We start from the raw sequence: 22,649 nt of genomic DNA, 5'->3' as shown, positions 1-22,649 counted from the left end.
ACGGAAGGGATATTACTTCAGAAATGCAATAAAACATAAGATGAAATTCTTCTAAATAACTGTTAAAAATGTAAAATATATTTAAATATATTTAGCTTAAAATTTGTCTCTTTGGCTATCAATAAAATTTTTATTTTCAAGGTAAATGAATACTTTTTGGGGGCAGGGGCAGGGATCAAACTCGGGCCCTTGCTCTTGGGAGGCAGGCGGCAGAACCACAGCTAAATCCCCAGCCTCTAAATGAATACTTTTTGTAAAAAGATCCAAATTCTGCAGGTAAAATGAAAAAATTTTTTCAAATAATATTTAAAAATCACTGAAATAGATTGAGTTATTTGTACCTCACAATACCATAATGACTTAAAAAGCTTCCCAACTGGTCTCTTCACATGAAGATTTAACACTTCAGTTTTATTATGTTAAGTCCTTAACAAAATAGTCAAAATAAATTATCCAAGGCAACTGGGGAAGTCTTTGTCATGTCTCTGTGTTTGAACATAGTTTCAGCCTGCTAATCCTGGAGGAGGGGGCTGATTCTTTGCTGAGGAGACATTCTATTTTTAAAAAGGAAACATCAACTCACAAAACAAGAAAAATATCAGTTAAATGACTGCACAGAAAGCTAAATAAAGCAATATAAGAGCTCCCCCCACAAAACCACCATAAAATCAGGGAAAAACAGGATTGACAAATTGAGAAACAAGAAAATAGTTTAAACAAGCCATGCTCACTATGGCAAAAAAAAAAAGCTGCCTATAATTTTTATTGTTAAAAATTGGAATTTTGAAAATATTGTCATAAACCTAATTTTTTTTCCTTTTCTTCTAAAGATTGTACTATGTATACTGTGAATTTCCCTTTTACACAATACCAGGATCTGCCTTTGAAATGCTCAGACATGTACATCATCTTTCCATTATATAATTTTAGAAATACAGTGCTTTACCAATTGCAGCTGTAATAATCAGATTGTCAACCAAATTGCCATCATGCTGTGAAAAGGCCTCCTAAAAATACAAAAGCTAGGACTGTTCCTAAAGCTTTTAACTAAGAGAAATAAAATATTTCCTCAAAGCCTCGTGTAATGTAAAAAGTACACGGAAGGGATATTACTTCAGAAATGCAATAAAACATAAGATGAAATTCTTCTAAATAACTGTTAAAAATGTAAAATATATTTAAATATATTTAGCTTAAAATTTGTCTCTTTGGCTATCAATAAAATTTTTATTTTCAAGGTAAATGAATACTTTTTGGGGGCAGGGGCAGGGATCAAACTCGGGCCCTTGCTCTTGGTAGGCAGGCGGCAGAACCACAGCTAAATCCCCAGCCTCTAAATGAATACTTTTTGTAAAAAGATCCAAATTCTGCAGGTAAAATGAAAAAATTTTTTCAAATAATATTTAAAAATCACTGAAATAGATTGAGTTATTTGTACCTCACAATACCATAATGACTTAAAAAGCTTCCCAACTGGTCTCTTCACATGAAGATTTAACACTTCAGTTTTATTATGTTAAGTCCTTAACAAAATAGTCAAAATAAATTATCCAAGGCAACTGGGGAAGTCTTTGTCATGTCTCTGTGTTTGAACATAGTTTCAGCCTGCTAATCCTGGAGGAGGGGGCTGATTCTTTGCTGAGGAGACCTCTAAGTGCACTTTCTCCTTGGGAAAGGAGGAGCGAGCCTTCACTGAGTTTTCCTCGTCCAGCCGGCTCTGGGCTCTTGAGATGGGTAGACAAGAACATTCTTCAGGAAGCCTGTCAATTTACCCTTCCCTGGATTGTTTGCTCAAGCTTTCATCTGCTAATTGCTAGCTTGGAATAGTGCCTCTGAGGTGGGCTAAAAGCCCAGCCTTTTCTTCTTTTTTGAGCGTGTTGGTGTTTTCTGTTATGTTTTGTTTTAATTGTAATGTGTGTAACCAGTGTTACATTTTAAATGTTTACATTCTACAAGTTAATGTCTCAAAACCAAGCTGATCTTTTCTCCAAATGTAAGGCTTTTGTTACACTCTCCTAGAGAAGTCACTGCCTGCCTGTAATTGATATTACGAGAATATGCTGCAGTGCTCTCAAGTTTTAAGGAGTACATTAGCCCCCCTGGGATCTTGTATCCCAGATCTGATTTGGGCTTGAGACTGCATTTCCTGCAGGCTTTCCATGTAATGCTGGTCCATAGACCTTGTCTCAAATACTGTAACAGGGATTCTGTGCCGTTCCCAAATGCAGATCACACATCCAAAACACATGGAAAGCCAGGCAGGTGGTCAGGAGGCAGAGGCAGGTGATTGCAAGTTTGAGGCCAGCCTGGGCAACTTAGCAAGATACTGTCTCCAAATAATAATAATAGTAATAAAGGCTGGGGATGCAACTCCATACAGGTGCTTGTAACCCCCAAGTGATTCTCCTGAAACTATTGATGATGCCAAGTTGAAACTATTGACAAGGAGCTGTTTTGTGTTACTGTAGTACTCAGCCCTTCAGCACAGTCCTTTATCACACTGTGCTTTAAAAAATAATATGACCAGGACTGGTGGTGCATGCCTGTAATCCCAGCATTTGGGAGGCTGAGGCAGGAGGATCACCATGAGTTCGAGGCCAGCATGAGCTACATATTGAGACCCTGTCTCATAATAATAATAATAATAACAACAACAACAGCAACAATAATAACTTCATATATGTGGATGGCACTAAATAACTAATAGTTTGTTTTACACATATCTTAGTAAACTGATTAACAACTTGAAATATATTAAAGAAAAATTATTTTAACAAAATTAACTATATAATTAGGGGAGTAAGGGTGTTGAGTTTGGCCTCCTCCTAGTTTCCTTGTTTTAGGAAGCTGGCCTGATGTCCATGTCGCTGAAGTTTCCCTTTAGAACCCTTCTCCCTTGCTGCACTCTTCTCTTGCCATTTTTCCCTTTCACTGTTTGCCTGGGCCTAACTGTATCTCTCAGGCAGCCCTTCTTTGCCCCAACCATCCTGTGCTGTTACTTGGACTATACCTCAGCTACTTGTGAACCTCGGGTCTCTCTGAGAGATTCTATATGATGTTAAAAGGGACCCTTCTCTTATAGATGTGTATTATCTCAAATAAATGGAGAGGACTTTAAACCAAAAAAGAAAAAAGTGAAGTGTGAATTCTCAGCCAGTGTAGATGGAAACAGTTATTTTGGGACTGAAAAGTCATTCCTTCCTAAATTCTGCTTCTGGGAACAGTTCCCTTATGCAGTTTCTGCTTTTTGCATCTTCTTTTCAACACTCTTTTAAAATTAATTATCGTTTAGTTTTTAAATATTTCTGCACTTTCTGTTCTCTCAAGTTTCTCCAATTCTGCTGAGGTCAGGGACAAGATACGTGGGGCTTCTGTGATTCAAGAGTACTTGAAAGGCATGCATTTCTCTTTACAATCTGTCCCATTTTAATTCACTTTAGCACACATACATTTCAGAGACACAGGGTATTCTATCTATGGTGATGACAGCAGGTAAACAACGTTCTGTGGGCTTAGCAGGTTCAAGTATAGCTCCCAGTCGTGAGTCCTGTGGAGCTGCAGAAACTTCAAAAACAGAGAAAGGTGGCAGGTGGAAAAGAAATACTCAAATTGAGTAAGCCCAATTCAGGCCTAATATAATGTATTCACATTTGACATGCTCCATCTTTTTTAAAAAACATGTTTAGCCATGGTCTCAATTCACTTTGGATATGACTGCAACTAGCTTATTTTTATGCCTCTCACTTGGCACAGGACTGAGAAAAATCCCATAACTGAGCCATCTGGGGTGGATAAAAGAGGGAGTTTTTCTATTTGATTTCTCACATTTCGTTCCTTTTTGTTTTAAAGAGGGGAGATCATTATGAAGTAACAAAATTATTGAGTAATGTTAATTAAACAAATGCTTTCAACTCTATACTGTTTCTAAAGAATTCTGTATCAGGATCTTCTGTCGTCTCTGAAATGTGGTATGGAATGAATGTTTTGGGTGAATTGTCTTGACTGTGAGTAACTAATGATGGTCAGAAAATAAAGTTCTCTTTGGGTGGTCTGAAATTCAGCAGTGTTTATTTCTTTTTAGACTCCACAAGGATTTTTTTTTTTTTAACCCAGTGAAGCATATTTTAAGCATTTTATGCTCTGGATTTACTTAGTGTGGTTATAATTGAAGTCATTAGGCATATGTAATTTTTTATTTTTTTCTGAAAGACCAGCATTAATAGCTTTAGGATTCAAAGAATCTGTAATTAACAGAATTTGGAAACTTTTTAAATGTCTTGATAACTCTGAAAACAACTTTGACAAAATAAATTATTTTGTATGTCAAAAGCTGGTACTTAAAGTTCATGTTACTATATAGTTTCAGACCTTAAATTTTAAGAAATAGTTCAGTAAAAGCCTTCTTCTGTGCTTACTTTACCAGGCACAGGGTGCTAAGTGCAGGATGATGATGATGATGATGATGATGATGATGAAGAAGGTAATTTTGTTACCTGCTGGTTCTTACAGTCAAGTGGGAGAGGCAGGTGTTATATAAGCCAACCACATATATATGCTACAAAGAAAGAGAACAATTCTCAGATTCTATATATGACCTTGGAGGGTAGGGTGGAGATAGTTAGGAGAACCTTTCCTTTTGAAATGAAGCAACTGCATTCATATAAGGCAGTGGATAATATGTAATATATAATAAAAATATTAGTATTGTTAGATTAGTATTATGTTGGATCAGACATTTTGCTGATAATCACTGATTTTTTGTTGTTGTACTGAAGGTCACATCCAAGGCATCATATATATTAGGCATGCACTTTGCCACTGAACTACATGCCCAGCTCTGTTCTTTTATGTGTCTGCTTATACTCATTTCCCCATGAAAGCATCTTGGGGATGTGAATATGTTGATGAGATAGTTATCACTATTTCATGTCCAACACTTTGTTCAAAATAGGCCCTAATAATTATCACTTTAATTTTTCTTTATCATACAACTATAAATTAGTACAGTTATATCATTTAACAAATTATTATCATTGCTCTTATACTGATCACATAAAAATAAGTTGCTGAGCTGACCATTGTGATACATACATGTAATCCCAGCATAAGAGGCTGACGGTAGTACGATCACAAGTTCAATGCCAGCCTGAGCTACATAGTGAAACCTTGTCATTAATTAACTAAATAGAGCAGCTGAGACAGGAAAATCGCAAGTTCAATTCCTGCCTAGGCAACTTAGTGGGATCCTGTCTCAAAATGAGGATGTAGCTCAGTGGTAAAGTGCTCCTACATTAGAACCCCAGAACTAAGTAAAGAGGTAACCAAATTAAATAAATAAATAAATAAATAAATAAATAAATAAATAAATAAATAAATGTATGTTTCTTTGTTTGCATTATTTATCCTAGAATCTTTGTAAAAATTTTGTCTGAGAACATAAAGCATAAAAACCTATTTTGCTGAAAAATACAAAAAGATAGTGAAACAAGGCCAGCTTCTTTTTCAGCAACGGTATATAAATGCATTCCTATTAAACAGCATGGCTTTCTGATAGTAAATTTAGCCTATGGGTATGTTCATTTTTACAGAATTCACTCATCCTTTAAATAATCTCTAACTCCTCAGGGAGAGTGAAGTAGAAACTCTATCACATGACTGTATGAATTTCTGAAATGCTGAGGCTTTATAAAAGCCTTATGGATTTTGAATAATAATAAAGCAAGTGCTGGCTTGTTAAGTAGGATAATCTAATCCATGTACTATATGAATCCAAATGTAATTTTAGATACTATGGTTTTATATCACAGATGACTCCATAATCTCCAAAAGCACTTGCCTAATTAGGAGACTGTATTTTCCTGGAAAATGCATTTCCTTTTGATTTTTGAATGATTTTAAGATTCCATTTCAGGAGTCTTATTTATAAATATTTTATTTTAAATTAATGTATTTATCACATTTCTCTAGTCATGAAGGGTGTAATAGGTAAAGGTTTCCAAAATTTAAAAATTACCACATGCATAAGCTTATTACTGAATAATTAGGAAAAATGGAAATTACAGTCTTTGCTTGTAAAGATGACCTAATTTATCAATTCTTGTATTAATTGTTTTGAGTATCTGCTATGTGCCAGCCACACTACTAGACATTAAGGATAGGTTTGAGAAAGAAAATAAAGTAAGCCAAATAGAACCTCAAACATTTTCCTGTCGTTTTCCTGCTGACTTTATTGTACTTTATTTGGATATTCCATCAACCTTCCACTCAGAATATGTTTACTTCACAAAAACAAAAAGTGGGGGTTGGGGATTAGCTCAGTAGCTTCGCCGCCTGCCTACAAGCACAAGGACCTAAGTTCGATCCCCAGTACCAAATATTTGTGTGTGTGTGTGTGTGTGTGTGTGCGCGCGTGTTTGTGTGTGTTTACTTCAAACTTTATGCATCTGTATTCTTGGCCTATTGAAAATAAGGAGTTGCTACTAAAGTCACATATACTGACAGTGCAAGGGGGTGGCTGACAGATTCACACAGTAGGAAGCTTTACTTCCCAAGGGATCACAGTGATACTTTAAAATAGTATTTTCCTCTGGCCTACCCAATTGCTGCCTGAGAACTCAATCCTTCCTGCCTTCCACTTGCTTCTCAAATACTTCTGAGAGACCTCTGAGGATGACACAACCAGAGTTTCTGAAAATCACAGCTCTCCACTTCATCATGATGGTTGTTGGACCTGTCACCATGAACTAGGGCATTAACCAAGCCCCATTTAGACCCTAATAGCACTATGACCAGCGCCTGCCCAATTCTAGAACCATTAGTGTGGTGGTTATGACCTCTCAGTCTCTGCAGAGATTAGAGTGTGACCTCTCACTTAGAGGGGCTAAGCTGCTACATCATCAGTAAACCAGCGATGGAAAGAATATAGCATAACATTCCAGCATGAGGCAAGGCATTCATTTCAGCAAGGAATCAACCTCATGCAACTGTTGAAGAACTGAGGCTCTGTCCATCTTCAGCACATAGCTTCTGAGTCTGCTGTACACCCTACTAGCCCAAGTAGGGGAAAGAACATGTGGAGAACATGCCCAGTGCTCCAGTCTTTCAGCCCATATTGTTGATGAGTACCAGACACATGGCCCCACCAGCCTGCAAAGGGTGATCAAAGAGCAAACTACTTCCCACTACTCTATCATTACACCTTTGTGCGTGCGTGTGTGTGTGTGTTACTAGGGATTGAACATTAAACCCAGGGCCTTCACACTGAACTATATCCCCAGTTGTTTGTTGTTTTGTTTTTGAGACAAGGTCTTGCTAAGTTGCTGAACTGCATGCATGTCTGGACTCAAACTTGTGATCCTCCTACAGGCTTACACCACCACACACAGCTGTTTGTCTTTTTATGGACAAGGTATCGCCATCAGGCCTCTACTGTTTCATTATTTTAGACCTTTCAGTATAACCCTTACTCTAGCAGGAGAGGTCACCATTGCTCATTGAGTCTGTTCAGCTCTTCCCTGGATACTCCTTCTCCTACCCATAAAAATAGCTTTTCTAAACCTTTTCCTCTCTTCTCAAATCCACTTCCCTGCCCACTCAATGCCAGCCATAACAGATGACCTGCTGGAATTCAAGGGTCTCAACTATGAGCCACTGCATCCCTCTTGTGAACACAGCCCCTCTTTTCTTCCTTCCTCTCTGTCCAGCAGAAGGTATATTCCTGTTTCTTCCTTGAGCCCACTCTTTCCATCTATGTCCATCTTATTCTTGCTTATCTCATCCAGGATCTTCCATTAAGTGTTCTGGCTTTGTCATCATTTCAGTCTCTGTGTCTTCAGGAAAACATTAAACCCTTGAGGACAGAATCTTTCATGCTGGTGTTTCTCTTCCCTTGACATGAACTAGGTGGAATTTGCTCCAGTTGTATCACTTAACGTTATTGTTAATGCTGCTACCTGAATCCTCAAAAATTGGCTAAATTTTTATACAAAAAATTAGACAAAAAGAAGGCCTGGGAGGGGTGCCTCTTAGTGCTCTTAGGTGTCTACTGCATCTTATTGGAGGACTTAACTTCTCTGAGATCAAAGATAACATTTTCTTTCTCTTTCATAGCTTTTATAATCATCAGCTAGGCTACACAGAAGTATGACGGAACAGGCACTCCTATCTTCCCTGTGAGCACTCTCTCTAATACACACCCTCTTTCTGAAAGTGAATTTTCATCTGTGTTGAAAATGTTTACCAGCAAGAGTGAGGTTATAGTGACAGTGGCGAACCTTTTAGAGCTTTCAGTGATGCATGTGGCACACATGCCCTAGGTTTACCACCATGAGTTATAGACTGAAGAGGGTCAGAGAGGCTTTTAAGAAAAAGCTGGTTACTGCTTTCTTCTTATTCACTGTTTGCATGAACGTGTCTAAACAAGTTTCTTGATTTTACCAATTGTTTCGGAAGTGGATAAAGTATTATTTGTTCCTGTTTTTCCCCAAAACATAAATTTATACCAAAAAAACAGTATTGGTGACTGTTTTCTTCAGTAACTTGAAAAGGTGGGTTGTGATTTGTTAAAGTCGCTTAAGTAACTTTTTTATTGGCATAACATATTTTGATAGCTATTATATTTTGTTATGTATAATCAGCCCTCCACGTTCTCTATGCTTGGATTCAGCCAACCATAGACCAAAAGTATTTGGGGAAAAATTACACACAGACATTTTTTCTTGTCATTCTCCCCTAAACAATACAGTATGACAGCTATTTATATGGTATTTACATTATATCAGGTATTATATGTAATCTACAGATCATTTAAAGTCTGAGAGGATATATGTAGGTTCCGTATAGATATTCTATCTTATGTGAAGGACTTGAGAATCTGCAGATTTTGGTCATGGGAAATACCCTGTAGATAAAGAAGGATGACTGGCTATGCATCCTATCATCTATGTGATTGTTTTCCTGCCAGTATTTGGTATGAGTACTGTATTTTCTTATTAGTGTTTTCAGTTGGTTTAGAAGGTTTTCTCTATCTTCACATTTGATTATATGTATAATTTTGTGATTTGCTTTTTTTTTCTGTTTTGTCTTTGACTTCTGTTATTTCCTTTGGACAACGCCTTAATAGGTTGAATGTCCTTGAGGTATCATTTTAATAAAAACTTTGCTGAGTAATCATGTCACTTAAAATCCCAAACAAATCCATTAATGAAAAAAAATTAAGCAATATAATTTCAAGGATAACTTTCTTTGTGGTTGCTCTCATGAATAACACATGCTCATTGAATTACATTTAATTATTGCCTGGGTTCAACTATAAAGTCCATATTTCTTATAGGAAAAATGAAAAATCCATAGGTTCAAGAAAGCAGATTGCCAAATAATTTATTGTTTTATTTATATAAAATTCTAGTCAATACCCCAAGACATTTATTGATTGCCTTATTGATTAAATAGTTTCTTTGGTAGTTTTATTGAACTAAAACAGCATTATCTTATTTTTCTTGCTTTTCCTTTTAAATTTTGACATTATTAAATATCCTCACAAGGTTTTTCTGAACCTTGCCCACAGATTTATAAATAATCCCATAAATATGTTTTCAAAAATAATCTTTGGACTGTGGACAGCTGGTCATTTGGAGATACTGGCAAATAGCTATTATGTGTACTACCCCTTTTGCCTATACTCAACTCTATTAACAAGTAGATTGTAACAGTGTGGGGAGTATCATTCATAGTTGTTGTCCCTGTGGAAGATCACAAGCATAATGATGGTTATGAAGTAATGAAAATGTGACATAATGAAAAATACCAAATAAATACTTTTATTTTCCTAGTAGGTTGCTGACCTATCTACTATATAAGAAGAATCAAATCTAAATTAAGTCTCCACTTTTCTCTGGAAAGAAGTGGTAGATAATATTTATACTGAAATCCCTGTGCTAAGTAGAGGAGAGTAAGAGGACCAGCAATTGTAGGGAACTGGGTGGTCTGGTGTCAGCCACTTGTTGAAAAGGTGCATCATTCAGGTTGCAGAGTGGATAAGGCTTCCTTCAACCATTTCCTAGTGCAGTGGCTTAGAGTGACTTATTTACTTTGGCCCTCAGTACAGTGAGAGGAATTAACTATGTTACTACTTTTTTCAAAAATCTACCCTAGGGAGTACTAGGATTTCTTGGAGTCTCCCCAAGAGTCCTAGGGTAGGTTGAGTGGGTGACAACCCATCCAGAACAATTTATCCTAGAATGTTTTCAGGGTTTTGTTTTGTTTTGTTTTTTCAGTAAAGAATTATTTAGTTTTTAAAAGCTTAATCATCTCCAAGATCGCTTTTATCTCTATAAAAGCATATTTTGTCTTTGCAGTCATTTTCCTTCATTTCTTTTTTGGGAAAAGGCCTATAGCTAATCAGGGTAAAAGATAACTGTGTGAATACAGGCAAGATGCAAAAATACTAACTTAATGTTTGGATTTAGAAGGACTGAATAAATGAACTCATACGGAGGAACATCACTTCCCCTTTTTAGAAGGATAAGGATGGAGCAGGATGGAGATTTAAAAAACATAAAACACACAAAAGCACATGTAGGATCACGTCTCGGCCTTTTGGCTAAGATCAAGTGTAAAGCGCATACAGGATCTTAGCCCTGAAAGAAAATTCCTCATCTTTGGACAAAATCATGGAACTGGTAGCAGTGAGAGATAGTCATGAAAAGTGAAAAACTGAAGAGAATATTTGGTCCTTTTAAAAAATGTGCAGTGATGACTTTGTAATCACCTTCCTCATAGTTCAGATATAATATACTCTTATTTTCTTTAGGCAATTTTTGAAGCTTTCGTGATTCTCCATAAATTAAAGTAAATTGGCATTACTCATTTTATAATAAAATTGCTTCAAAAGTTATTTGTAGCTCTTGTTAATTGGTTTATCTATGTAAATAGAAAACTGTAAAAACTACATGAGCCTTATGTTGTCTGTGAAATATCCAAACAAATATCTAAATTAAAACTAAAAGTTGGAGGGCCAGGGATTTAGCTCAGAGGTTCTGCCACCTGCCGTGGAAGCACAAGGTCCCAAGTTTGATACCCAGTACCAAAAAAAAAAAAAAAAAAAAAAAAAAAAAAAAAAAAGTTGAAGGGTAGAGGTAGCTCAGCAATATAGAACGCTTGCCCAACAGGGATGGAGTCCTAGGTTCAGACCCTAGCAACCTTCCCCCGACAAAAGTTAAATAGACCATCATTTAGCTGCTTATAAGGTCCTCCATTTTTCAGGGGGGTATTAATTAGGATAAGAACAAGTAAAAATAGTGGTCATTCTTGGACCCCCCACATTCAGCAATTCCTTAGTATTCTCTCTCTATTCTATACTTGGTTAGCCAAGTCCAAATCAAGCAACCCCCAGCTAAATGACATTGTACAAGTCATTTTACCTTTCTTTGCCATGATTCTCTTATGTAAGATGGAAATAATTATATTTTCTGCTTCATAATGATGTTGAATTACTAATATGTGATTATACTTAGCAGTCCCTAGCCCATAATTGGCATGGCATTGTGTATTTGCCATTATTGTGTTTCTGAGCATAAGAGAAGAGAAAAGTGAAATTCAGACGTACTTGAGAAATAAAGTCTTATCTACTGAGGTAGAGGAAATATGTAAATTGGGGGAAATAAATGCAACAAAAGTTAATCTGGCAACAGTCTATAAAAAGCACAGCACCAAGAGACTCCAGAGTCAGGAACAAGTTACGATGGCTTAGTCTAGGAGTTAGGTAAAAGTGTCCTGAACTACCAGTGTGGAACTGGAATGGAAGGAGAAAAATGGTCAGCGTTTACAGCATATCTGAGGAGGAGAAGAAAAACAGTAACTTCAGATTCTCAACCTCAGTGACTAGCATTATGAATGTATCTTTAACAGAGTTAACAATCCCAGGATTGATCTTCAGTTTTTGAATAATGTCTGTGTATAAAGAAATAAGGAATTTTACAGACTAATGAATATTAGTAGGGTTATATCATTTTACTATTATGTACATAATAACTAATGATCTGCATCAATAAATGTGTAAATAATATGGTTTAAAGAGCTTTCCTCCAGTTAAGCAAAACATTTCATGTTTTTCCAATTCTTTGATTTAGATTCTTAAATAATATTGTTAACAGGCCCCAGAGATATGTTATTCTTTGATTCATTTATCTCTAGAATGTTGGTATAATGATGTAAGGCATTTAAACATAAACATTTGAAAACTGAACCGTTACACATCAAATTATTCAGAGCTGCAAAAAATTTTGGTTGTTTTCATATTTTTATTATTTTAGGTTCGCTGGATGATGTACTGGATTGTTTTTGCTCTGTACACTGTGATTGAAACAATAGCAGATCAAACAGTTGCTTGGTAAGTTCTGTTAAAAGGCCTGCACACTCATTTTCAGACGTCCTGAGTTCTTATCCTGCTCATATTAGTAACTGAGTGAATTCTATCAAGTCATCAATTATCCAACCTCTCTCATTTTCTTCATCTGCTTTCCCCATAAGAACATTACTTTTTGTGTAGCCCCACTCTTGCATGAAGACAGCTCATTCTGCTCCCCATGTGCTACTCTGCCCACCTCCCAAACTCTCTCCCCAGTATGTTGGAGTAGAGAAAGTTGGCTGGCATTATCTGTTTCATACACTGATGACTTGACTTTTTTTTCATGATCACTTCCTAAATGACTTATCTTCTGAAGCCCACAACATCTCATTTTAGCATTTCTTCCCCATGCTTAAAATTCTCCACAGGGGCAAGGGATTTAAGTCAATGGCACCTTGCCTGCCTAGCAAACACAAGATCCTGAGTTCAATCCCCAATACCAAAAAAAAAAAAGCAAAACCAAAACTTCTCTGCAGACATTCAGATTGAACAGCATCCATGTGGTCATCTTCTCAATACCAACTCCTTGGCCACTCTGTTCCAAATTACATGAGGCAAAATTAAAGCATCTTTATTTCCTTGAGGATTTTTCCAAGAACAATACTTAATGGAACAATTTGAATGTCTTTGTGCCGTATTTCAGTAGTGCATTTCCATCTAAACCCTGCTGTCACTTTTTTCACATCTTTTAACTTACGATCTTGCCAGTATTCAGTTCCCTAAGCCATATAAACTTCAGCCTAAATTAACCAAGTTATTCTTCATTTTTTTACCTGGGCTACAAAGGCACCCAAAAAATTTATTCAACAGCACCCATAGGCATCCCTTAAACTTCACTATTCTTTCATTAGCTTTTAGTCAGTTGCTGCTTCTATTCCCCTCTGTGCCCATATCATACCTTTACTATTCTCTCTTTGAGCTGTCTTTCCAATTTTGCCATTCTTGTATTCTCATAGCACATTAGGTCCCATTGATTTGCTAGGAAAAAAAATAGAAGTCATTCGACTTAAACATTCTTAATAACCTGCCCTTATTTATGAATTTTTCTGTATCCACACCTATCTTTCCTTGGGTTTTATTTTGATGGGACAGGGGTTCTAATCACATACTCTATCACTGAGCTACACCTCGCTTAAGCCCCCATCTTCTGACTTGAAATGTATTTTCCTCCCTCTGTCCCAAATCTGCTTATTTACCTGTTATGTTTTTGGAGTAGAGGTTTGAAGGAGAATTTTCTTTTTATTCTAAGTGGCAGAGCACAGATCCTGAAACCTAGGTGTCTCTAAGTTTCAATTTTATTTTTTAATCTTATTTTTTCTGATTTAAAATGTAACCTTAATACAATTTTTAGAAGGGTAGAAACACACTAACATGAATATTGACAGTCCACAAACTTCTTTGTGGCAAAGATGCTTTGTCGCCTGCACAGTCAGTCCTAACTGCCTCCTCCCTCCCTGTCCACCTTTGAGAAGAACCCAGCCTTGCTTAGGTCTTTGTGTACCTTGATACCTCCTGGGCCACCAGATGCTTGGCCTTTCCTGAGATATTAGTTAACTTCTGGCATGGCAGCAAATAGCCCTGTATAGAGTCCAATGGGTCAGAAAAACATTTCTTACTCAGGCCACTTGAGAAGAATGGTTGACTGCACCTTTGCTGGGCTCAGCTTAGTTTTTGATGCCTTCTCAGCTCAGCAACGAGGCTGAAGAAGTAGCTATTCTCATGGCAGAGGCAAAACTTAAAGCAAGAGGTTGAGGGCATTGGACTAATAGAATCAAGGGGCATCTAAAGCTTCTGCTTTCTGTGACATGTGTCACTTGTCTCATTCTCTTGATGGTCATTGGCTGGGGAAATGTGTTCTACCTACAGGGGAGGTATTGCAGAGTCACATTGGAAATGTCCATGAGTGCTTAACCCTAATTCCTAGTCTATCACCATGGTAATTCCCTTTACCCTTCATTTCCACGTAAAATTTGCAATTTTTGCCAAATGAGATTGGAAAGGAAGTTTTCTGGAAGGTGTGAGAAAGACCAGGAAATGTGCATGTGGGGTAAACATTGTGCACATGGAGCATGTAAAGTTGTGCCCTGGTATTTGGAGTTATGTCCTGTATTTCTTCAACATTTACTCAGAGTTTTCATTCCTCGGCCTCCCAAGTGGCTGGGGTTACATGCCTGTGCCACTGTGTCTCATGTTAAATGCTGTAAATGCCCTCTCTTACTGTTATAGTTTGGCAGTTTGCCTGTACTTGCACCAAAGGAAGAACCTTACAGCAGAAGGTGTGAATCTCTGTAGGTATCAATTTCCTCTTTGGTTAACTTATCCAAGGTTAAGATGAATTTGTCAGTTTAGTCATGATTGTGAAAACTTAACACATTGACTAAACTTCGTAAAAAGTGGTTTTGTGATTCCACTTTGTAATTTTTTCACCAGCTTTTTTTTTTCCTTGTTAGGTTTCCCTTGTACTATGAACTGAAGATTGCTTTTGTCATATGGCTGCTCTCTCCCTATACCAAAGGAGCAAGTTTAATATATAGAAAATTTCTTCATCCACTTCTTTCTTCAAAGGAAAGGGTAAGATACATAATTTATTTCCACAAATCCTTCTTTAGAAATGTTTGTAGACACATGCTTTATACTATAAAATTTGTAAAACTATTATAAAGTAAGAAAGTCCTACTTTTTGGCATCTTAACACCGTTTATAAGTAAAATTAACATCTATAGTTGTTTTTATTTTTGTTTCCACAGGAAATTGATGATTATATTGTACAAGCAAAGGAACGAGGCTATGAGACTATGGTAAACTTTGGGCGACAAGGTTTAAACCTAGCAGCTACTGCTGCTGTCACTGCCGCAGTGAAGGTAATTTTCATTTATCTTGTTTATCTACTGTCACACTAAATCAACAAATAAAGAAAAGTAGCTTTTTTATTTCAGACTATTATAAAATTCTGGTAGGCATTTGCATTATATTTATTCTAATAGTAGAAAGACTAAGTAGATAGTTTTAGAGATATTGTAACATTGTTTTTTATAAATACTCCATATTTTAAACTTAGCTGATTACAAAATAAGAGTTAATAAATAAAACATACCTGAAATTTTCATTTTTGTCATAATTTTCCCACCTTTAAACCTTGAGATAGCTTGAATAAATCACCTTAAGTAAAGATGACCATTCTTCTTTCTCTGTCTTTGGTGTTTTCTCTCTCGATGGCAATATCTTGGTAGGATTTCTGGCTTACTTCTGCATCTCTACTTCAATCAATTTGAGGTAACTGATTATTCAAAATAAGGCATGAAAATATTCTGTTCTTAAAACTTGAAATTTTACTAAGTCGATTACTAATGTCATTTGCTGTGTTTGCAAGCCAATGCCTTCTGTGGAAATTTGCATTATAGCTTTTGCATTTCTTTGCATGTAGTAATTGGTGTGGTTTATTTTGAATACCATAGCATAATTGATTTTAGTGTGTGGTATGTGGAAAGAAAATAGGCTTCATATCCAGAAAATGCTTAGTGTGACTTTCTAAGTAACCACAGGCAGTTTACTTAATTTCTGTGTTATTTGCTTTACATAAAAATCAGAGTAATATACCCATTGGTGAGAACATATATAAAAGTACAGTGTTTGCTTCTGTATTGTGAGAATTCTATAAACATTAATATCATGTATCTGTTTCATGTCAAGTAAAAATTTGAATTTATTGTTCTTAAATTAAATTGAGAATAAATAGTATTCAGCTTTCAAATCAGGCTCTTTGAGTTATTGTGAGCTAAATCAACAATACTATGGAAAGAAATACTTCACTTAAGAGAGGTGACTATATTTAACTGCAGTAGTTAAGGGATGTAAAATGAGGATACTTTGACTTAAGAGATCTTTAGCACAAGTGTCAAAATTAATATAATTAACAATGTCAGAGTCAGATTATGTAGCAGTGTTGTAGTGAGAATTAGATGGAAATTTATTAGCTAGAGATATATAGAGATATAAATATGAGAGCTGGTTATGTTTTATTGTTTTGTTTTTATAGAACTGGGGATTGAATCTAGGACCTCTTACATGCATGTACTATATGAGTGAGCTAAACTGCCATGTAGTTCTCCTGTTATTTGACTTCTAAAGCTTCTTTTATTAAAAATAGGTTAATAAATATTAAAATAACAAAATATTCAGCTTAATGAAAATACATTCTTGGCTTCTATGTCTGTCAAAAAAGATCATCCAGGAAATCCAACGTTTGATAGCTAAGAATTCTCAAAAGAGAAAAAAAGATGTAAACATTAAAGAAATAATATAATAATATTCTAATAATATCCTAGAAGTGAAGAACATGAGTCTTCACATTTGAAAAGGCCACACATTACCCAGCATATTAATGAAAAGGATAACCAACTCTATGCAAAGTTCTTGGATACCCCAAAACACCAAGGATCAAGAGAGAATTCTTAAGATTCCAGAAATAAAAAGCAATCATCAGAATGGCATTACATTTCTAAATGGTGACAGTAGAAGCTTGAAGACAAAGTAATACCATCCATGATCCTTGCCCTCAAGTTCTGCGGTATATAGCTCTGGGTCATGTGTGAGCTTAGAGTTATTTTTTTTAATTCGCCACATGTAAAGGCACAAATTTTACATGCTATACATAGAATTAAAAATAAAAATTAAAAGATCCATTGGGATCTGTGAAACAGGCTCTGCAGCACAATAAGAAGATGGCAGAACCAAGGTAAAGAGGGAGGGTTAGATGACTAAGAAAATGAGATTTTTTTTTTAAAAAAGAGGCATAATCATTAACTCTGGGAGGAAAAAACAAAAGTTATGTAAGAAAGGAAATATCATAATAGAGCCTTCTCGGCCCAAGCAGTGAACAGCATCTATATTATTATATTAATGGGAACAACTGTGATTTTGCTATATTGGGAGTGTGAAAGAGGGAAGAAGGGTGTGGAAGAGAGCTAAAGTCCTCACCCGTCACAGTGGGAAAGCAGAGTGTTTTAAGTGATCATATCTGTGGGTAGATGAAGAGAAAAAGACTAAAAGCTTATTTTCCATTTGTTATAAAATTTAGCATTATTTGACTTTACCAACCAACCATATATTTAATTATACATAAATATAATGAGGATGCTTTCTGAATTTTTCATACTTAAAAGCATCATTCAACATAATTCTATGAAAAAAAACTGAAAATTAAAGTTCAACTTGAAAAATTGTTCTAAAAACAGACATATTTTAGGTCATCATTTTACTAAAGATAGAAGAAAACTCTTTTCCTTCCTACTGTATCACTTAAACATGGTTGAAATCCCGCTATTGTGTGAGACACCTTTCTACATATTGAGCCTATTTAGGGGGTACTTATTTTGACTTAGGTTTACTACTTCCATACTCTTAATGAGAAATCAGCAGTCTTTGCTGTACTATTTTATCCTTATTCTCTCATTATTTTGTTGTGTTCGTTTGTTTTTGCTTTTGTTTCTTGTTTTGGGGGTGGTTTAGGGTGACAGGATCTCACTATATAATTGAGGCTGACCTGGAACTCACTGTGTAGCCCAGGCTGGTCTCAAACTCAAAGCAATCCTCCTGCCTCAGCCTCCCAAGTGCTGGGGTTACAGGTGTGCACCATCATGCCCGGCTCTCTATTATTTTGTATACTTGACTTCAATCAGTATTTAACATCCCTACATATCATTTATTTAATGACTGTTTAATGTGTATTATAGGGTAGATATTGGGGGTGCAGCAATGAAAAACAGAGTCCTTGCCCTCACAGGCCAGTATCTGTCTGTAGCTGATGTCTTTATGCACTAACTGAAAGTGTTATCTCATCTTTTGTTGCTAGCAGACCACCCTCACCGTCCATTATCAAATTAAATATTATCTGACAAAGATTTTTATTTTTTAAATGCTACAAAAGTAATCCTATATTTCTATAGTTTTCTTTTTTGTGGTTTATTAATTTTAAGAATATATTTAGTACCTTAAAATCATCTCTCCATCCCCAAAGGCAGGAAGCAGAGAGCATAAAAATCATTTTAGTTAGGACTGAAAAACATATCCCATAACTGAAAATCATTTTGGAACTGTCCCTGCTTGTTAGTGATGTCAAGATTTGTTTATGGAGAAAGATCTCTGATATTATGCAGCCTTCACCATTCTTATGATGCTTACATTAATGTTAGTAACTCCATTCTGGAGTCCATTTTATTCATTAGAAATAGTAATTAAATATGGTGGGCTCAGCATACTATTAGCACCATTTGCCACAAGTTATATTGTGTTTACTTTAAAGTTGCTGAAATTAGTTTCATCTCTGGAGACACCAGAAAACGATACTGTCATAGAAGAATCACTAAACCACTTGATACCCAATGAGTAAATTGAAAGTGAAACAGGAAATAGGTCAAGTTAAGAAGAAACTACAAGAAAGCTACTAGTTAAACTTAAAAATTGTTGTAAAATTGTATAATACACAGTTTTGTAATATACAGTTTGTAAAAAACATCTTTCAGCACCAGGGGTGGTGGTGATACCTACTGAATGCAGGACCACCCTGGACTACACAGCAAGACCCTGTCTCCAAAAACTTAAAAGCTATATACATATTTTTTTCAGACTAATAATTCTTGGACTTTAGTATGACCTTTAAAGAACAATAATACCCATGACTAGGTTTCCCACCTCAGCATGTTAAGGATGAAAACTAGAATCCAATCAGAACATTTACGATAGCATAAAGCATTTTTCTGAAAGTGTTACTCATGCCTATGACCTCATTACCAAGCATCTGTTCACGAGGTCATTGTGCAAGTTTATTTTGGATGAGCAAAGCATATATATGTGAAGGACCCTCAAGGGTATTGCTGAGGATGTTCAGCATTCCACAGCTTTTCACATGAGAAATGCAGGTGGCTTTTGCACAGGGCAGCAGTACTCCTGCCACATAAAGTACAGGTGAAGAAAAGTACTGTTGGTCTCTCTTTGAATTTTCTCTGGCAGGTTTCCCTTAGAGCTCCTTAGCAGACATTGAAAACCCAGCAAAGAAATTAATTTTCCTACTAAACTTACTGATATATAATTGACTTTTTTTTTTAAACCGGGGATTGAACTCTGGACCTTGCACTTGTGAGGCAGTGTGATTGACTTTAAATGATCAGTAAAAAACTTGGCATCTTGCTGTCTGTTTTAATGGCTTTCTATTTGTGAAAAGATTGAAGAATATTTAACTACTTAATATCTTCCCCTTTAAAAGAGAATGTTTGCTAGGCATGGTGACACATGCCTGTGGGCTCAGCTGCTCTGGAGCCTGAAGCAGGAGGACTGTAAGCTTGGGGCCATTGTCAGCAATATAGTGAAACCCTGTCTTAATAAGTAAATTAAATAAGTAAGTAAATGGGCTGGGGATTAGCTTAGTGGCACAGCACCTGCTTAGTATATGAGGCCATGGGTTCAATCCCCAGTACCTTAAATTTAAAAAAAAAACAAAAGAATATTTGTTCAGACAGGAAAAAAAAAGTGATTCTATTTCCCCCCATTGAATTCTGAAGAAGTGAAATTCCTTCTTTAGTTCTGATTCTGCCACTAATTAACTATTAGATTTTGGGCAGATCATCTATATTAACTTTCTTATCCATAGAATGAAAAGGGTGAAACCTAACTTATGAAACCTCTTAGAACACTGAAACTGTAGTTCTTAGGTGAAGGTGATTTTGTGACTCCACCATCCCTAGCAATAGGGGACATTTTAGGATGTCATGCCTGAGAAGGGTCTGCTCCTGGTATCTAGTGAGTAGAGGCCAGGGATTCTGCTTAATATCATATGAAACACAGGACAGCTCCCATTGTCCAAAGTAGCTATAGTGTTATGGTTGAGAGAACCTTATGCAAATGTGCAGTGAGTCAAAAAAAAAAAAAGATATATATAAATATATTAGTATTAGGGATGTTCACAATGATTTTCATTTTCTTTTAAAAATCTTTCTATTACAAATGTTCTTCAATAAATATATATTGTTTTAATCTTAAAAAAACTAAAATATATTATTAACCTAATAATGCAAATGCCCCTTCCAGGCTTGGTCAGATTAATTGCTGAATGTCCATCAGTGAAGAGAGCTCTCTAAAAACTGGGAACCAGCCTTATCTGCTATATATATAGCATCAAGGAACAAAAAATAGAGTTTAATAGCTATATATTATTGAGTGGGATAATAAGAATTATTCTGTTAAAGGCTTATGCTTATAAGATTATAAAACATTAATTATATATTTTTTAATTCTTAAAGATGTGAAGAGAATAGAATGGAAGTTTTTCACAAAGGTGCTGGTAAGCACAATAAATTTGAGTGTTAAAATCTTAGAATTAGTCATGCTCACACAGGGTCCCTTTCGTAGATGCCAGCCATTTACTTAGGTACTTGAGCAGGCATGCCGATGTCTTAGTGCCTGTGGATGTAAATGAGCTCGGAGAGCTTCATTGTCAGGTCTGGACCCAGACCTTCTGCCTGGCCAGCCCCTCCAGTGTTCTCCCTTTCTTCGATGGATATTTAAACCATCAGAATTAAAACCCTGAATAGCCGGGCGTGGTGGTACAACCCTGTGATCCCAGCACTTGGGAGGCTGAGGCAGGAGGATCGCTGTGAGTTCGAGACCAGCCTGGGCTACATACATAGTAAGTTCCAGGTCAGTCTCAACTACATAGTGATACCCTGTCTCAAAAAACCAAAACAAAGAAAAAGAATTAAAACCCTGAAAACTCTGAGCCACCTGAAATTCAGAAGGTTTAGGAAAATGTCTGTTAAGATGCTCAGTCTCAGAATAAATTATTGCACAGAATGCTTAATTGCTTTGACCTTTGCATTCTCATTATAATCTGCTACTTTCTCTTTCATTGCTAGCATTAGTTTTAGCATGTGTGGCATACATATGGTTCTGCAAGGAATAGAACCTAAATGTTGGGATATTGAATTGCCTCATGGATGATGACCTCTTCCTCCTGTTTCCATACATACTTGCCCCCTCAAACTAGAAACTTCCCTGATCTTTTTTATGCTTTTGGTTAAACAGATAAAATAGGGGCCAGGGATTTAGCTCAGTGATACCGCACCTCCCTCATAAGCACAAGTTTCTGAGTTTGATACCAAAGAAAAGAGAGAGAAAAACAGATATACAGTACCTTTCAGGTTTGGGGTTGTTGTTGTTGTTGTTCTTGTTTTCTTTTCTTTTCTTTCTTTTTTTTTTTAAACAGGGTCTTGCTATGTATTTCAGGCTGGCCTTGAACTCCGCTGTGTAGACAAGGATGGCCTGGAACTCAGCTTCAGCCTCCTGAGTGCTGGGATTACAGGCCTGTGCCACCATGCCCAGCTTCACTTGTCATTCACAAGTGATCATAATGGCCTATTTGGTGCCCTCAAAAGTTTCTTTTCAGGCCAGGAATTTAGCTCAGAGGTTCCAATGCCTGCCTTGTAAGCACAAGGACCCAAGTTTGATCCCAGTACCAAAATAAAAGTTTCTTTTCCCTTGATAGGAATAAAGGATTAGGTACAGAAACATAGGTGATAAATGGATTAGTAATTCCTATAGTGTGCAGTGTTTTTACAATTAAAACATTATTAAACCATCTGACAAATTTGTAATATTAAAAATGTTGTTTAAAAGACTACTACCTATCCTGTCTGCCTAGATATTATACTGTTTTCATTTTTTGCATATTTCCCCTGTTTATATACAACCATACTGCATACTTATAACCATTTTATCCATATGATTTAGAACTCTAGAGCAGAGGGAACGTATTTTCATTTCATAATATATAGTAAATATAACTCCTTTATTAATCAACTTTTTGACTAAAGGTGTGATAACTGGAGAAGACAGATTAGTCTTTCAATGTGATTATTTTGTAGTTACACCTCTCCTTTAAACTAAAACATTTGGGCTGGGGATGTAGCTCAGTGGCGCTGCACCCAGCACAAGGTCCTGAGTTCAATTCTAGTACCAGAAAACGAATTTTAAAATTTAAAAATGAGCCAGGGATTTAGCTCAGTGGTTCAGTGGCCTGCCTTGCAAGCTTAAGGACCCGAGTTCAATCCCTGGTACCAAAAAAAAAAAAAAAAAAAAAAAAATTAAAAATAAACTAAATACAGTATTGGATACTTAACAATAAATATAAAATTTTTGAAGATCACCATACTACACTATTTCTCTTTTTTTTAATTCTCCTCTGGGCCATTCA

At 36.0% G+C, this 22,649-nt stretch overlaps 1 protein-coding gene across 2 annotated transcripts in view; it reads left to right on the top strand.

Moving 5' to 3' along the window:
* The window catches only part of Reep3 (receptor accessory protein 3), a 92,114-nt gene that overhangs the window by 58,490 nt on the left and 10,975 nt on the right, over positions 1-22,649 (top strand). For both annotated transcript variants that reach the window (XM_033766565.1, XM_033766566.1), the window contains 3 exons: positions 12,312-12,388; positions 14,857-14,977; positions 15,154-15,267. In XM_033766565.1, coding sequence (XP_033622456.1) covers positions 12,312-12,388; positions 14,857-14,977; positions 15,154-15,267 — 312 coding nt within the window. The remainder of the gene's footprint in view (positions 1-12,311; positions 12,389-14,856; positions 14,978-15,153; positions 15,268-22,649) is intronic.

The sequence above is a fragment of the Fukomys damarensis genome, unplaced genomic scaffold, assembly GCF_012274545.1.
Source record: "Fukomys damarensis isolate Sample0158 unplaced genomic scaffold, DMR_v1.0_HiC HiC_scaffold_20, whole genome shotgun sequence".
NCBI lineage: Eukaryota > Metazoa > Chordata > Mammalia > Rodentia > Bathyergidae > Fukomys > Fukomys damarensis.
Note: the sequence above shows the minus strand (reverse complement) of the source record. Positions and strands in the feature narration are given on the sequence as shown.